Source organism: Chionomys nivalis, chromosome 11, assembly GCF_950005125.1.
Source record: "Chionomys nivalis chromosome 11, mChiNiv1.1, whole genome shotgun sequence".
Classification (NCBI taxonomy): Eukaryota; Metazoa; Chordata; class Mammalia; order Rodentia; family Cricetidae; genus Chionomys; species Chionomys nivalis.
In genome coordinates this window covers 135,899-150,062 of record NC_080096.1, presented here as the reverse complement: position 1 = coordinate 150,062, position 14,164 = coordinate 135,899, and the positions used below count along the sequence as shown (strand labels likewise).

The 14,164-nt window shown below is 50.5% G+C and overlaps 1 protein-coding gene across 1 annotated transcript in view; it reads right to left on the bottom strand.

Moving 5' to 3' along the window:
* Positions 1–31: 31 nt before the first annotated feature.
* Samd11 (sterile alpha motif domain containing 11) overlaps positions 32–14,164 on the bottom strand; it is a 17,294-nt gene continuing 3,161 nt past the window's right edge. Inside the window, exons 3-14 of the mRNA XM_057783858.1 lie at positions 12,075–12,256; positions 11,225–11,275; positions 7,484–7,608; positions 4,301–4,390; positions 4,022–4,156; positions 2,616–2,778; positions 1,674–1,789; positions 1,500–1,578; positions 911–1,422; positions 641–759; positions 384–494; positions 32–274 (exon numbers count right to left, since the gene is read on the bottom strand). Coding sequence (XP_057639841.1) covers positions 32–274; positions 384–494; positions 641–759; positions 911–1,422; positions 1,500–1,578; positions 1,674–1,789; positions 2,616–2,778; positions 4,022–4,156; positions 4,301–4,390; positions 7,484–7,608; positions 11,225–11,275; positions 12,075–12,256 — 1,926 coding nt within the window. The remainder of the gene's footprint in view (positions 275–383; positions 495–640; positions 760–910; positions 1,423–1,499; positions 1,579–1,673; positions 1,790–2,615; positions 2,779–4,021; positions 4,157–4,300; positions 4,391–7,483; positions 7,609–11,224; positions 11,276–12,074; positions 12,257–14,164) is intronic.

Below are 14,164 nucleotides of genomic sequence, written 5' to 3'. Positions count from 1 at the left end.
AGGGTGTGTATAATGGTTGCCTGCTAGATCATTAGAGAAGCTGAGAAGGATCTGGGGCCCCTGGGAGCAGAGCTATGGTCCCTGACCCATTCTCCTGCTTGGGTGAGGCTCGGCCTGTGGGCAGATGGGCCCCCTCATATGGAGATGTGGTGGTTGCTGGGGACAGGAGTTGCTGTCCTGGGCTGAGTTCAGGGGCTTGCAGGCTTGTTGACTGCAACGGAAGGGCCACAGGGAAACTGGCCATGTAGAAGACACGGCCCAGGCGCTTGGCTACCTACAAAGAGATGAAGCTGGGTCAATACCTGCCAGATAAAGGGGACTGGGAGACCATCTTCAGTCAGAAAGAACCCTTACGCCCTCTCTAGATTGATGAGAACACTTACTTGTGCTCTGATCTTAAGGGCAGGCCCTAGCTTCAGTCCCATAGTGTTCAGAAGGTGTTCTTCTGTCAGTAGAGGCAAAGTCTCTCCATCTATTCCTTGTTCTCTGAATACCTGGGGACAAGAAAAGCCCTCAGAATAGAGTGTGTCTTACATGAAAAACGACTCAGCAAAAGGATTGGTTCTTTCATGTTGGTTATGGGACATTGCTCAGGACAGGGCCTCCTGGCCTAGTTCCAGGGACCTGCCGCTCCCCTCACCCTGGCATACTCGCCACAGCCAGACAGGCCCCCCACGAAGTTGCAGACATCATCTACAGTCCATTTGTTGACGTCCTCAGGGGCTGTGGTTTCATCATTGTAGAGTCCCCCCATGGTGCCTGGAGATGGAAAGGCTGTTACTAGGGCCTGGGCTTTTCCCTTGCATCCCCCCATGGGCTGACCTCTTAATTTTTTAAAGCTCTTGGTTTAGTGACAAAGGATTTTTCTCCCCGTGGCACCCCCTATTAGTGGGTGGCTAGGGTTGCTCACCTGTGTGGAAGTAGGGGCTGACTGCCCCACAGGGGAATCCCAGGGGCAGTGGAGGGGGCATCGTTGACCCTGAGAGAGGCCTCTTTCCTTCTGCTCTGGTCCCTCCTGCTGGGACCTGTCTGGGAGTAGAGGCCTCGCCTCTGGCAGCTGCTGTCTCAAGGTCCTCTCCATCTGAATCTTTGGATGGCTCCTCGGCGACATCTTGAGCCCAGAGGCCAGCCCCTGTCCTCTCCTTAGGTTCACTGGGCTGGGCTGAGGCAGCACCAAGACTCCCCTTTTGAGGCTGGTTTTGGGCAGAGTCCTTGGTTGGGGTAGGGGGGCCTGGGCCTGGGGGTCCCTGGGGTGGCAGGGCCAGTAGTGGTGCTGAGCTGTGTTTCAAAACCAGCATGGAGCCACGTCCCTGGAGCTCATCTGGACCCTCTGGGATATGCAAGGCCACCTCTGGCGCCAGTAGTTGTGGGCGGTGAGAGCTGCCCAGTTCTTTCTGCCTAAGCAACTCCGACATCTCCAGCCTGGACCAAAAGGGCAGACAGCAGGAGTCAGCATGAGCATGCTTAAAATGACTCTCACTGGTCTTCAAGGTTCTTACCGAGCTAAGCTCTGTTTCCGTAGAAGCTCCTGCTGCCGAGCTAAAATCTCAGTCTGGGCAGAGGGCAGGAAGCTGTAACCTGGGGAAAAAGAACAGGCCATTCATGCTGGACCCTCTGCACCTAAAGAGGGCTCTACAACGACACAAAGGGCTTAATATCCGCCTTTTTCTCACCTGGGGTCTGACACAGAGCTGTGGGCACCCCAAAAAATGGTGGTCGGAAATGGGAGCCCAGGGCGATGTGGGAGGCATTCTGGGGTGACAGCAAAGGGGGTGGCTGTGACAGCTCCCTGTGGACAGCAGGATAGTAAACACAGGCCCAGTTCCGACTGTGCACCCCTCCCCCTTTCCTGTAACCGCCTCCGAGTGCATCCCCTGCCGCCGCCTCTAATTGCCGACCCCACGGGCGGTCGTTGAGTCCCTGGTTTTGGCTTCGGGTCGTGCACTGCCGCCCCCCCCCCCCCAGTCCAAGCTGGCGGCGCCAATTAATCTCCGCGGCGGCGCAGAGGCGCTGACCCTGTGGGCGGAGGCGGCTGCAGCGGTAATTACTGCGTGGGGGGAGCACCTCTCATCCTGAGCCGTCCTGCGCAGGCGGGGAGGGGCACACGATGGGGTAATTAGCTACAGTCCTGAGACGGAAGGCAGCCGCAGATGCTGCGGTCTGTGGCCAGTGGGGTGGAATGGGGCGTGTTTAGGAAACCTGGGGCTCCTGCCCAGAGCTCTCCTTGGTTCCAGTAGTCCGCTGTGGAGGCAGTATGTACTTTGAACAGCTCTGATGTCTCTAGAGTTGTAACCCCAGCCTCCTCTGCACTTAGCTCTTCAAATTCCAGATAGTAAATGGCTTACTCTTTGCCTTCCTCAACACACCACCACTATCTTAGGGCACCTTTACTAGGCTGGTCCCCAATTGCTCAACAAGGAAATTGGAACGGTCCTTTCTGTATATTCTTCCCCAGAAATATTTGCTTGCTCACAACAGCTGGTGTTAGGAGTCTCCTGCACTGGACCTTGAACACAGTACCCACACATATGTGATAAGGGCCAGGATGTGGCCTTGGCCTTCCCAACTAACAAGCCTAGAGACTATGGGGCCTTGCTGAAACACCAACTTAGTACCTTTCAGAGAAGGACGGGGCAGTAACTGGAACTGTTCCCTCCCGGTGCTGAAATAGGCCTTGCTTCCGACGATGACCTGTTGCAGATGAGGGCAGGTGTACTTCCAAGCTGCTAGGACTCCTCAAAGTTGCAGCTGCCACTTCTTGCCGAACCCTTAGCAGATCTGGGAAGGGAGGCAACAGCAGTAACTCAGATGCTAAGCTCCCCCAGGATTTCCCTTTGGTTATGGGGCATTGACCCAGTGAAGCCTAGAACAGAATGGGAGGAGGAGACTCCCACATGTCCTGAGCTCTGTTTTGTGTCACTGGGGCTGGAGGAGGATCAGCAGGGACACAGTTTGCTCCAGGACCTATATGGTGCAGCTGGGCAAGTGAACTTGAAAAGGGGTCTGATTGGTCAGTAATCAAAGTGAGCTGGGGGAGAAGAGCTCCGAGCTAAATAGCTTGGTGTTTTGAGTATTTGCTCTAGCCTCTATCGCAAAGATGGGCTGTGCAAAGGTCAGAGTTTAAGGACACAAGGCTGTTCCAGGTCAGTGGGAGAAAAGTTGGGAGGGGACCTCAAACGGAAGGCTGTCTAGGTGACTCCTTTATAGACAGGAGGCAAGAATAGGTAGGAAGAACTTGTCACTCCCATTAAGCAATAATAGTACACATGGCCATGATGGTAGACAACTATTAAATGTGTGGGCACTCCTAGCCCATTTAGTCCCCCTAGTTCAAGCTCTACTTCTCTGCTGCTCCCCTGCTACCTGTTTATAAATTACTGGGCCTGAAGCCAGCTTCAGAGCCCAATAAACCACCCCCCCCATCCACGCCCCAGCCATCCTCTGTACAGTGATGATTGACAACCAGCTTGCCTGTACACCCTCTCCTGCACAGGCCAGCAGCAGAGCTGGGAAAGCAATTAAAAAGAAGGATTTTTAAATTATTAACATTTAGTGAATTATTTAGGTTCTTGGTGCCTGAGTTGCCCTGGGGGACAGTACCTTCTGTAAGAATCGGAAATTCTGCTCCCTTCCCTGAGCCCCCAGCCACTTCTGCCAGAAAAGATTCTCCGGTGTTGCAGCTGAATAGGGTGTCTTACTATTCCTAGGTAGCAGGAGTAGTGCCTCAGGCTTGGCTTCTTTCAAGCAACCTGAGCACTAGTGACCATATCCTACCTGTGACAACTCCCTCCTTCCTGCCATGCCTGCCCCACAACAACAACAACAACCTTGAGACAGTTTGACCACAGATTCATGGTATTGCACTGACTACTTGGAGTGGAGGAGAACCTAGCATATGCCACAGAACCCACATCTCTCCTATGTCCCTCCCTCACCTGTGCCTTCCTCTCCCACTTAGGGATGAACAGTGGAGGGTTGGCATAGTCGAGGTGGGAATGCTGAGGGTGGTGGTGGCACATACCATGGCTGGGGATACCCAGGTGGTAGAGACGTTGAGTTTCCTCAAAGGGGCCAGCCTCACTCAGGGCTGACATGAGCCGATGATAGTGGTCCTCAGGGGCCATTGTAGACTCCAGCTCTGGAAGCAGCAGAGTCTCTATTGGAAGGAGCACATGGTGAGTGCAAGTCAAGGCCTCCTCTCTTGGTTTCTACCCAAGGTCTGGCAAACCCTTCAGGACGCAAGAACTCATTGCTCCCTCCCCTTTCTATGACCTGCCTCCTTTTCCGGAGTTAGACTCACCTTGTGGGGACTTGCTTCGCACCTTCTTCTCTGAAGAACAGTCACTAGTAATGTAGGAGGAGCAGCCCAGTCTCTTGCCCAACAGTTCACCTGTAGAGGATGGAGTGAGCCCCACCCAGTGCCTCATGACTTGGAGGGAAAGCCACCTGTACCTTAGCTCAGCTTGGAACCCCAATCACTACCACGTTCTCCCTGGCAGTTAAGACCTTGCCCAACCTGGTATCGCAGGCCAGAGGACACCATGACAGGTGGATGTGGAGCATAACAAAGACACAAAGCAGTTCTGATGCTTGCCCTGGGCATGTAGATAGAAGTAATGAGAAGTTCACACCAATATTTCACCAGGCAGTCTCCTATAAGTTCATGTTCTTCCTCAGCCCCACCTTGGGGGAACTGAGTGACTTGCCTTTGCCGCCTTGGATAGGGTTGGATACTGTGCAGGTGTGGGGGAGGCAAGTACAGAAGTCATGCTTCAAATCTCAGCCTACTTTATTCTGGGTCTTCCCAGCCCTGCCACCAGAAACTTCGTTTCTTCCTCTAGTAACCTCTCTACTACACTTATGACACAGAAAGGAAGCCGTTGTCTCTCCTTGGCAGTATGTGCCCGCCTACTCATCCAGGCTCTGGGCTCTTGAGGGGACTCATGAACAACTCACCCCATAGTACATAGCCTATATGTGCTATGTCTGCACTAGGCTAGGCCCAGCCTTGGCTTCCAGTATCCCCTGTAGGATCCAGAGATCATACATACCCGACTTGCCAAACCTCAGGCATTAGTTGACCCAATTCCAGACCATTCTAAACACTACTGCCCAGGTTCCTCCTGAGTTCCTGCCCTAAGGCTAGGGTATTTGCTGAACAGCCCATGGCATCTTGGTTCCAGATTAAATGTTGCTGTCTTTGCCCTCCTTATCCTCACCAGCTAGAGGAGTGTGGAGGAACAATTCCTTGGGTAATCCAAAAATCTCCATGATGCCCAGCAAGTGCTGTTTCCACGTGTGCCCACCCTTCCCCAAAGCTCTAACCATTAGCACCAGAGCTGAATTCCACTTTTAAAAATTTCCTAAGTCTGTCATTCTTATCAAACTGGGGAAGTGTGGCAGCAAAAATGGCCAATCAATCATTACATTATGGCTGACAGAATGGTGCTAATAACTTATTGATCTCAACTACCTCACTGCCACTGGTCTAGCTGGCCATCTCAGGCTCTTCCTCTAAGAGAGGGACAGCACCCATTGTTTGGACAAGAGTTCCATCCATAATCTCTCAAGACAGATGGATCCAGCAGGCAGATGAAGGGTATTTGGCTGCACTTGGGGCCACCAATAATGTATCAGAGACCAGTGGGCAGGAGGGGCAGCAGCTGATCTAGGCAGGGAGGAGGGTCACTTAGGTCTGTGTGGCCTGGTCTCACTCACTCTGTACATGTTGTTCTTATGCCCAACCCACACATCCCCTTAAGGGTCAGGCAAGGGCTCTTTTCACAGCAGTCTGTCCCTACTTTAACAATGGCTACCTGCAAAGCTCAGAGAGACAGAGAGAGAGGAGTGTGTGTGTGTGTGTGTGTGTGTGTGTGTGTCTTTCTATTCCTGAAGTTTGGATAATAACCTGGTGGAAACCGGGCGGTGGTGGCGCACGCCTTTAATCCCAGCACTTGGGAGGCAGAGGCAGGCGGATCTCTGTGAGTTCGAGGCCAGCCTGGTCTACAAGAGCTAGTTCCAGGACAGGCTCCAAAACCACAGAGAAACCCTGTCTCAAAAAACCAAAATAAATAAATAAATAAATAAATAAATAAATAAATAAATAACCTGGTGGAGACGATCATGGAGTAAAGGCACCTCAAATAAGACCCAGTCCTGTGGCAGACTTAATGAAGTCACATCCACTCCCAGCACACCAGGGTGCTGCTAACACAGGCAGAATAACTATGGGAAGATGCACAAAGCCATATAACTTCCTGCAACCCCTATAGTCCTCTCTTGTCCAGGAGGCAGTGGGAGAGTGAACCCCTACAGAGACTGAAAGAAAACCCCTAGGAAATAGGGACAAGACCCTAAGAGAATGCCTAAGTTAAGCCATACACTCTCACATAGTTGTGCCACTATGAATCCCTGCATGCAGTGCAAAAGGAAGAGTGGCCAGACAGATGAGTAAATATCATATATATATATATATATACACAGACACCACAACAAGTATTATGATGGCCCTGGCTGGGAGGAAGTGTGTGCATGTGCACACACACACCCACACACACCCAAGGAGGTCTCTCTCCATGTGCAGGAACAGGGGAGGACCTGTGAGCTCAGAACATCACAATCATTATAGACTTCTTTGACTTTACCCAATCAATGGGGCAATTAGATTTTATAAGGCGCTTGCTCAGCTGTTTCCACCCGGCTGGGCCTCCATCAGGTCCCCAGCTGTTCCAGAAGCACCCCCCTACCAGTCCATAAAGCCATTCAAGCACATGGGGCTTTGATAAAGATGTCCACTGTGGTGGACCACACCCACCCACCCAGTCTTTCCAATTACTGCAGTCACACCAGACACTTTCCTAGGAGCCCAGGAGAGGAAGGTCCCTCAAAGCCCCTGAATCTCAGGTGTGCCCTCACTGCAGCCTTATGGCCTGCTTTTCTGAGGAGTGCCACAATCTCTGCCAGTTGCCTCTCTGAACTCCTGTGGCTTCCAGTAGTCAGTTTTCTTGGTGGTTCTGGGAACCCTAGCATTCTTTGCTCACCTTGCTCAGGTTCAGCACCCCTGGAAGGCAGAACTCGGGTTGTACAAGTTCTGTGGGTAGGAGAAGTGAGCATTCTTCTGACACACGAGTCATTCTACAGCGGGCAGTTCTGAGCTTAGGAGAGGCTTACATGGTATCTGCCCCTTTGAGGAAGGGTTGGTGGGTCTTGGCCACTCGAAACCCACTCCACCAAAAGCAATAATGGAGCAGTCTTTGCTGTAGCCATGTCTGCCTGGCTGTCTGGGATTAACACAATTACCATCACATGTAGCCCCAGGGGAAAGCCAGTCTCACAACCCACCCCCCTTGCTGGACTCTGGCTGCCAGCCAAAGTGCTCAGGGCCTAGAGCTGCTGATTAGAGACTTGGGGAGGACAGTCTCTAGTCAGGATAGCTGTGACCCCAGAGCCCCACTCTACCATTGGGATCTCTTGGATTCCTCACCTGCAGGTCCAAGGCCAATCTCCACGTTGCCTCTCTGGAAGTCACAGTGGCTTGGATGCTCGGGCATAACAAGGTGGTGGCTTTGATGTACGCTGGATATAAGGGTGGGGAGATCGTTGTCTTGGCTGCAGAAGAGCAAGACAGACCAAGCTATGAGCTGCTTCATTAGTTGAAAATCTGGCATTGTTGGTATGAGGGTACATGATTTGTGGACAGTATGTACTAAGTATGCAAAGCCAGCTGCACACCTCTGTGTGAGACCACTGACAGCACACGTGTATGCCCTCTAAGCAGACCAAAGGGAAGTCAGGACCTGGTACTTAGACCTAATTGCAGTTCTAAGAATACCCCTTCAGCTCTCCTTCTTGCAGAGAAAAGTGTGTCCTGATTTGCCCTGGAGAGCAGTTTGAAGAGAGAGTAAGCTGCCATATATACCGCCAGCTCTGGCAGCAAGAACATGGAACATACTCCCTAGTTCCCAGTTCTTTTAAATAAGGAAACTGAAGTTCTGACCAGAGCTCTATAGTTGACAAGACTCATGCTCATTAGCAGAGTGCCACCACCAGGCATGGGTAGGTCCGGAACTTCTACACAGGACCTTTTGACTCAGTATAACATCATTTAACTGTGTTTGTCCTTCCTGCTGAGTCAGCTGAGTCCTCATCCACAGAGCCCCATAGAGGAGAGGATATATAAGTAGGAATTCCTTACCCTGGAGTTCTGTAAGCATCAGTAGAGAAGGAAGACACAGGAAGCCAAAGTCAGGGCAGGAGCGGTGGTGCCCAGTGCTCAGCCCTCCATGGCTCACCTGTGACAGAGCAGCCTCAGATCCTGGCAGTGCCTCTACAAAGTGACCTAGGAATCAACTCTGAACCTCATTAAATAGCTCCCAGCCCCTGACCATGGTGACTGTAGCTGGGCTAATCCAGGGCTGGCACCTAAGCAGATCAGTTTCATCAGCAGACACCCAAGAGGGCCCCGGCCTAGAGGCCCAGATGTGTTCTTCCCATCTCAGCACTGCAGGCCCAGAGGGCAGGTGGGGGTGTAAGTACGTTATAGGATTAATTGGCATGAGGCTCATCCCCTGCATCCTCATCAGTGTGGGGGTGTCAGAGAGAATTGCTATCTCAGCATGAGGGGGTGTTGCGGGCTGACTAGGCACAGGCTGGAACAGCTACAGACTGGTCCCCAAGGGGATTTCCTTCTAGTTAGGAGGTAAACCAGTTTCTAGGGGCTCCAGGGAGTGGGCAGAAAGTCTGTTCTCTGTGAACACAGCCTGGCCCACAGAAAGAAAGTGAGGTCTCCTGCCTGGACCTGTATCTGGAAAAGTCTGGTGACAATATTAGAGTCACTAGGTACTGGATAGCATGATTCCATGGAGTGATAGCTGGTCATAACAGGACTTGAATTTAGCATCCACCTTCCATTCTGCCTTCAAAGATGATGCAGTTCTGAAAACCAGTTCCTATAGCTTGGTCATTCACTGAACAAATTATGCTGATTTTATACAGATCTGAAAAATTCCATGCATACATGGCCGAAATGCATTAATTATGCTCTTAGCGTCATGGTATGGGATTCTTTTTTTTTTTTTTTTTTTTTTTTTTTTGGTTTTTTCGAGACAGGGTTTCTCTGTGGTTTTGGAGCCCGTCCTGGAACTAGCTCTTGTAGACCAGGCTGGTCTCAAACTCACAGAGATCCGCCTGCCTCTGCCTCCCAAGTGCTGGGATTAAAGGTGTGCGCCACCACTGCCAGGCATGGTATGGGATTCTTGAAGCCACAACTCACCCTCTGCTTCCCAATGCATTCTACTACATGTTATGGACCAAGCCCTAGAGTACCTCAGGAGGCTGAGGCATGGATGAAGAGATGGATGGTCGTGGTAGAGCCAGAATGCTGCAGGGGGAGGATTATGAGGAGGCCAGAAAGAAAAAGATTGGCCTAGCACACCTTCTGGGGGTCTCCATCCTGTTCCTTTGGTCTTATCATGAAATCCAGACTTGTTCTCCTCCCTGACAGTTTAGGGACCCTGAGGGTTCAGAGGCTATGCTGCTCAAGGCTTCACAGGCATTTGGGTGAGTTACGATTCTTGCTTGATCCAAGCAGACAGGTGGTTCCCTACATGGTTTGTCAGAGGACCAAAGACAGATGGACGATGGATTAGTGGAAACAAGTGAACAGACAAGTGAAGAGTGACAACAGAGATGGATTCATAGACAGGAAACTAGAGACAGAAGAACGAGTAGGCAAGCCAACAAGGCAAAACAAAGGGCCAGGTGGGGGGTAGCACAAGCAGCTGGTCTTGGCCACCTGTGACCCTTCCTGTCTAGACACTGGATCTACCAGTAGGTAAGTTGAAGACTGTCAGTACTCCTGGCCTTCTTCCCCCTTCCGATAGAATCCTGACTCTTGGAACTAAGGAACTTCTTGAGGGGCACCAGGCTGTAGTTGTTGACACTGTGACGAACTTGTATGGACACATGCTCACTAAGGCCTTGTGAATGTGAGGAGGTAAGAACTGCTCCTGGAGGAGAGGCATAAGCACCAGCTTCCCTACCAGTCTTGCTGATAAATCTATCCTGCAGCATGTATAGTAAAAAGCTCATGAAATGTCATCAGTGTTCTTGATGGTTCAAACAAATGATCAACGGAGCCGGCAACTTCAAAATTAGGTAGAAATAAGTTTAAAGATATTTTTTTATTGCAATGCAACCCCAGGATGCAGGCTTTGTCAATCACACAAATAATAACACATCTGAAAGAAGCCAGGACAGACATTCAAATGTGACTGGCCTGGAGCCTGGCCACAGAAGGCTAGTCCCTTCCTGAGGCCACATTCCACTGTTGGACTTTTCCTGATGTATACCCTGTAGGTCCTGGGGTAAGACTGGAGCCCACTAGCCAGAAGCTACAGTGGGGCATGTTCACAGACCTATTCCTTGCTCCTCAGAAACTGGGAGACTGGATCTTCCCAACACTCCAGCTTCCTTATATAGTGACTTCATTTTCATCTTCTTGTGACATCTGTATTTGCAGCCCCCACTATGCTTCCATATTATGAATCTATGTGTTCCTAAGAAAACCCCTGACCTGATAGGCGAGGGTTTCTCCAGAAGGATCCTTTCAAAACATGTTTACTTGGTGAAAAGCTTTCTGTGCTTTCTTTCTTGAAGATAAAACCCAATAGGTCCAGCATTCAAGGCCCAGATCTTTAGCCTCCACCTGGCCAAACTGGCCTCTCGTATCTCATTCTAACATAACTTTGTAGAATCCCTTTACCCCAGTGAATTCTCATACATCCTTCAAGACATCACTCATATATCACCATTCTCATCTCCTGGTCCATTTCTGGGTGGTTAAGCAAAGAATATTACAGCCTCATCTCTGAGCAGATGGATACAAATGGACAGTCCCATCAGGGACAGCATATACGCAGACTCTAGAACCTCTCTTCTCAGAACCTCTGCCTGTGCTACTTGGCATGTGGGATGTGCTTGGTTAAGGTGGGATCCTGCCACCCAGTTTGCCATAACCCGGGTTGTGCAAAAAGACATAGAAAACCTGATGGATACTCAGCTCACATTGGTTTATATTGGTCAGAAAATGAATAAGACGGGTCCATCGGCAGAAGAGGGAGAAGAGGCAGGCGGCATAGCATAAGCAGGGCCCAAGGGGAAGCACAGCAATAAAACTCCCTGCTGCCTGTGATGTGTGTGTAGTCTCACAGACTTGGACTCTTACCTGCAGGATGTTTCTCTGAAGGAGATATTCACATCCCAGTGGGTGTGGACTCTGAAAAGGGAAAAATAGAGGGTCAGCATGGCTCCGGGAATATACCTGGGCAGAAGGATATACATGAATTTGATTCTGGCATCCTGTTGTACCAGTAGTTAGGGCAGTGGCTAAGAGGCAATGCCCCATGCCAAGTTAAATGTGCTTCAGCTCCCACTCGCCAGGTCAGAGTCAGCTTCTGGTTTTACAACAGTCCTGACCTCACTTCTCTTTGGGCACCTGAAGTAGCATGGCTGCATAGTCAGTGAGAGAACATAGTGTCCGTAGGCTTCCTATACATGGTGCTTATTCTACTGAAATCAAATTTCTAGTTGCCAGGGCTGTTTCAGCCAGTGTGACATCACACAAGAAGAACCTCATAGCAGCCACTTGAAGGAGACTTGGATCATGAGCCCAGGTTGGTATAGGCTTCTGGGTCTCACTGCTACCAACCCATTTCCTAAAAGTGACCCCTGCAGAGAATCAAAGTGCCTGGATGAGATGTCAAGAAAGGTTCCTGCCGGGCTGGAGAGATGGCTCAGAGGTTAAGAGCATTGCCTGCTCTTCCAAAGGTCCTGAGTTCAATTCCCAGCAACCACATGGTGGCTCACAACCATCTGTAATGAGGTCTGGTGCCCTCTTCTGGCCTGCAGGCATACACACAGACAGAATATTGTATACATAATTAATAAATAAATATTTAAAAAAAAAAAAAAAGAAAGGTTCCTGCCTGTGCCTGATACAGTGTTTGCAGACCTTGACTGTGCTGGCCTACCCCCACCCTCGCAGTAGCCTCCTAGCATGGCTGTGGAATCAGTACCTTCTCTTCATGATATGGATGTGTGGATCATCCTCCTGCTTCAGGCCTGGCTGCTGCCTACAAGCTGTGCCACTTCCATCACTGTCACCGTCACTCGCTGAGAAACTGGGGGTTCTTTCTTTCTTTAGGGCATGTGTAGGGGGCAGAGTGACTGTTCTCTTGTCGGCCAAACGTCCCCGGTTCTGAGAAGGTGGGAAGAGGAGGGTTAGGTTAGGTCAGGCCTTCAGCCTCCAGAGTCCAGACCAAGGTGCAGAAGCCCCATTGCTATAGACCAGCGCACAAGGATGATAGTGTGGGACCCACAGGCTCCAGTCCAGTTCTTCTCTGTAGGCACAGCCTCAGTGATGGCTCATCTTACATGGTAAGTCCCACCTTCCACATCCTAGAGAATGCCTCTCCCAAGTTCATTTCATGGACTGGAACAGGGCAGAGTTCTAGCCCCATTCTAGCTGTCCATTGTCAAACAGAAACATCAATGAACTGTCTTTTTTTTTTTTTTTTTAATTTCTTTCTCTCCACCCCCAGCCCCCATTTCTGAGATACTGAAGCATGCTAGGCAAGTGCTCTGCAGTCTGAACAGTGTCCACTCGGGGCTCTGGGAGCCCTGTCTCTGCTGCATAAACCATCAGGAGTCTTTTGGGGCCTACATTTGGTTACTTTCCAGAGTAGGTGATAAGGACTCTGTAGTACCAAGTCAGTGGTGTGAATCACTATGGTTTGAGGACTGGCCCCAGGACAAGAGGGTTATTTCTATGGCCCCCTTTAAGATCTACTTGACTTTTGTCCTTCACTGTTCTAGGGACAGTAGAGTGAAGGTTAGGCTGAAGGGGTAAAGCCCTTTCTTACACTTGGGATTTATTCTACAGATGTTATACCTACAGGGCTTGTGTCCCAGGCCTCTGTCATCCCACAGGCTTGGGGAATCATTTCTATGAGCGCTTGCTTGTCTCTCGATAACAGAAACAAGTTTTTTTTTTCTTTCTTACATACAAAGGGACACAGGGACCATGAGATTGTCACTTGGAAAGAGCCAGAGCCAGTTGGCTATTGCCAGCCTCAACCCCACAACACAAACAGCAGGCACAGGGACCTACTTGCACCTTCCACACCCTAAGAGTACCAGGAGTTGGGTCTTGGGTGGTACCTGGGGGATGACCCATGAGAAATGGTACAAAGGACCCAGATGGCTGTCCCGATAATACCCAAGAACTGAGAATATAGCTTCCTTTGTGTACTGAAAATGTCAGCCAGCCCTACAGCTTAACATATTTGAAAACATCTGAAAACCTAACCAAGAGCTAGGCTGCTCATACAGTGTGAGGGGTGCCATCGCTCAGGGCCTCTGATTTATGTGCACACTGCATTCAAGTACTGAAATATCTGTGACACTGATTCATACTTGTGGTCCTGATTGTGGGGTACGGTGCGAAAGGTGGGGAAGTCTTTCTAAAAAGGAACCAGGAGTAGGAAAGTTGGCCTCAGCCCTGAGTTGTCTCCCACCCATGGTAGGAATTGGGAGGCCTAGATAAACAGCAGGCCCATTCCTTTCTGAGCTGCAGATTTCCCACTTGAAGTGAGGGAGGCATGGGGCTACTTGTCCCCCAGGCTTGTGGGGGTGCTCAACGTGCTTTGGTTTGTAAGCAGCATGACTCCTCCCATCCAAACAGAAAATAGAACTCTGTAGACCTAATGAGGACCCCTCTCCCACCAGCTACCTGCAGACTTTGACCTCTGGTTCCAGCAGGTGGTGGAATGATGCCTGTATTCGCCTGCATGTTTTGTGAACCTAGTATGTTGGCCTGCATTAGATCTGGCAGGCTCTGCATGTGGTTCCGTTCATCTGCCCCAAATGCATGAGTTTGTGGTTTCCCAGCATGCCCCTCAGGGCCCATAAGGAACCAATAAGGATGCTCCACCATGAGCCCAAATGAAACAAATTTAAGGTGGACAATTGGGTTCTATTGTGGCATCTCTCTGCCTCACTCTGCCCTGGCAGACAGGATGCTGGGTGAAGCCAGGTACAGCTCTAGTTCAACAATAAGACCCTTATTGCTCTCCCCCAGGTGCTCTTATTCCCTCTCCTGAGGTAA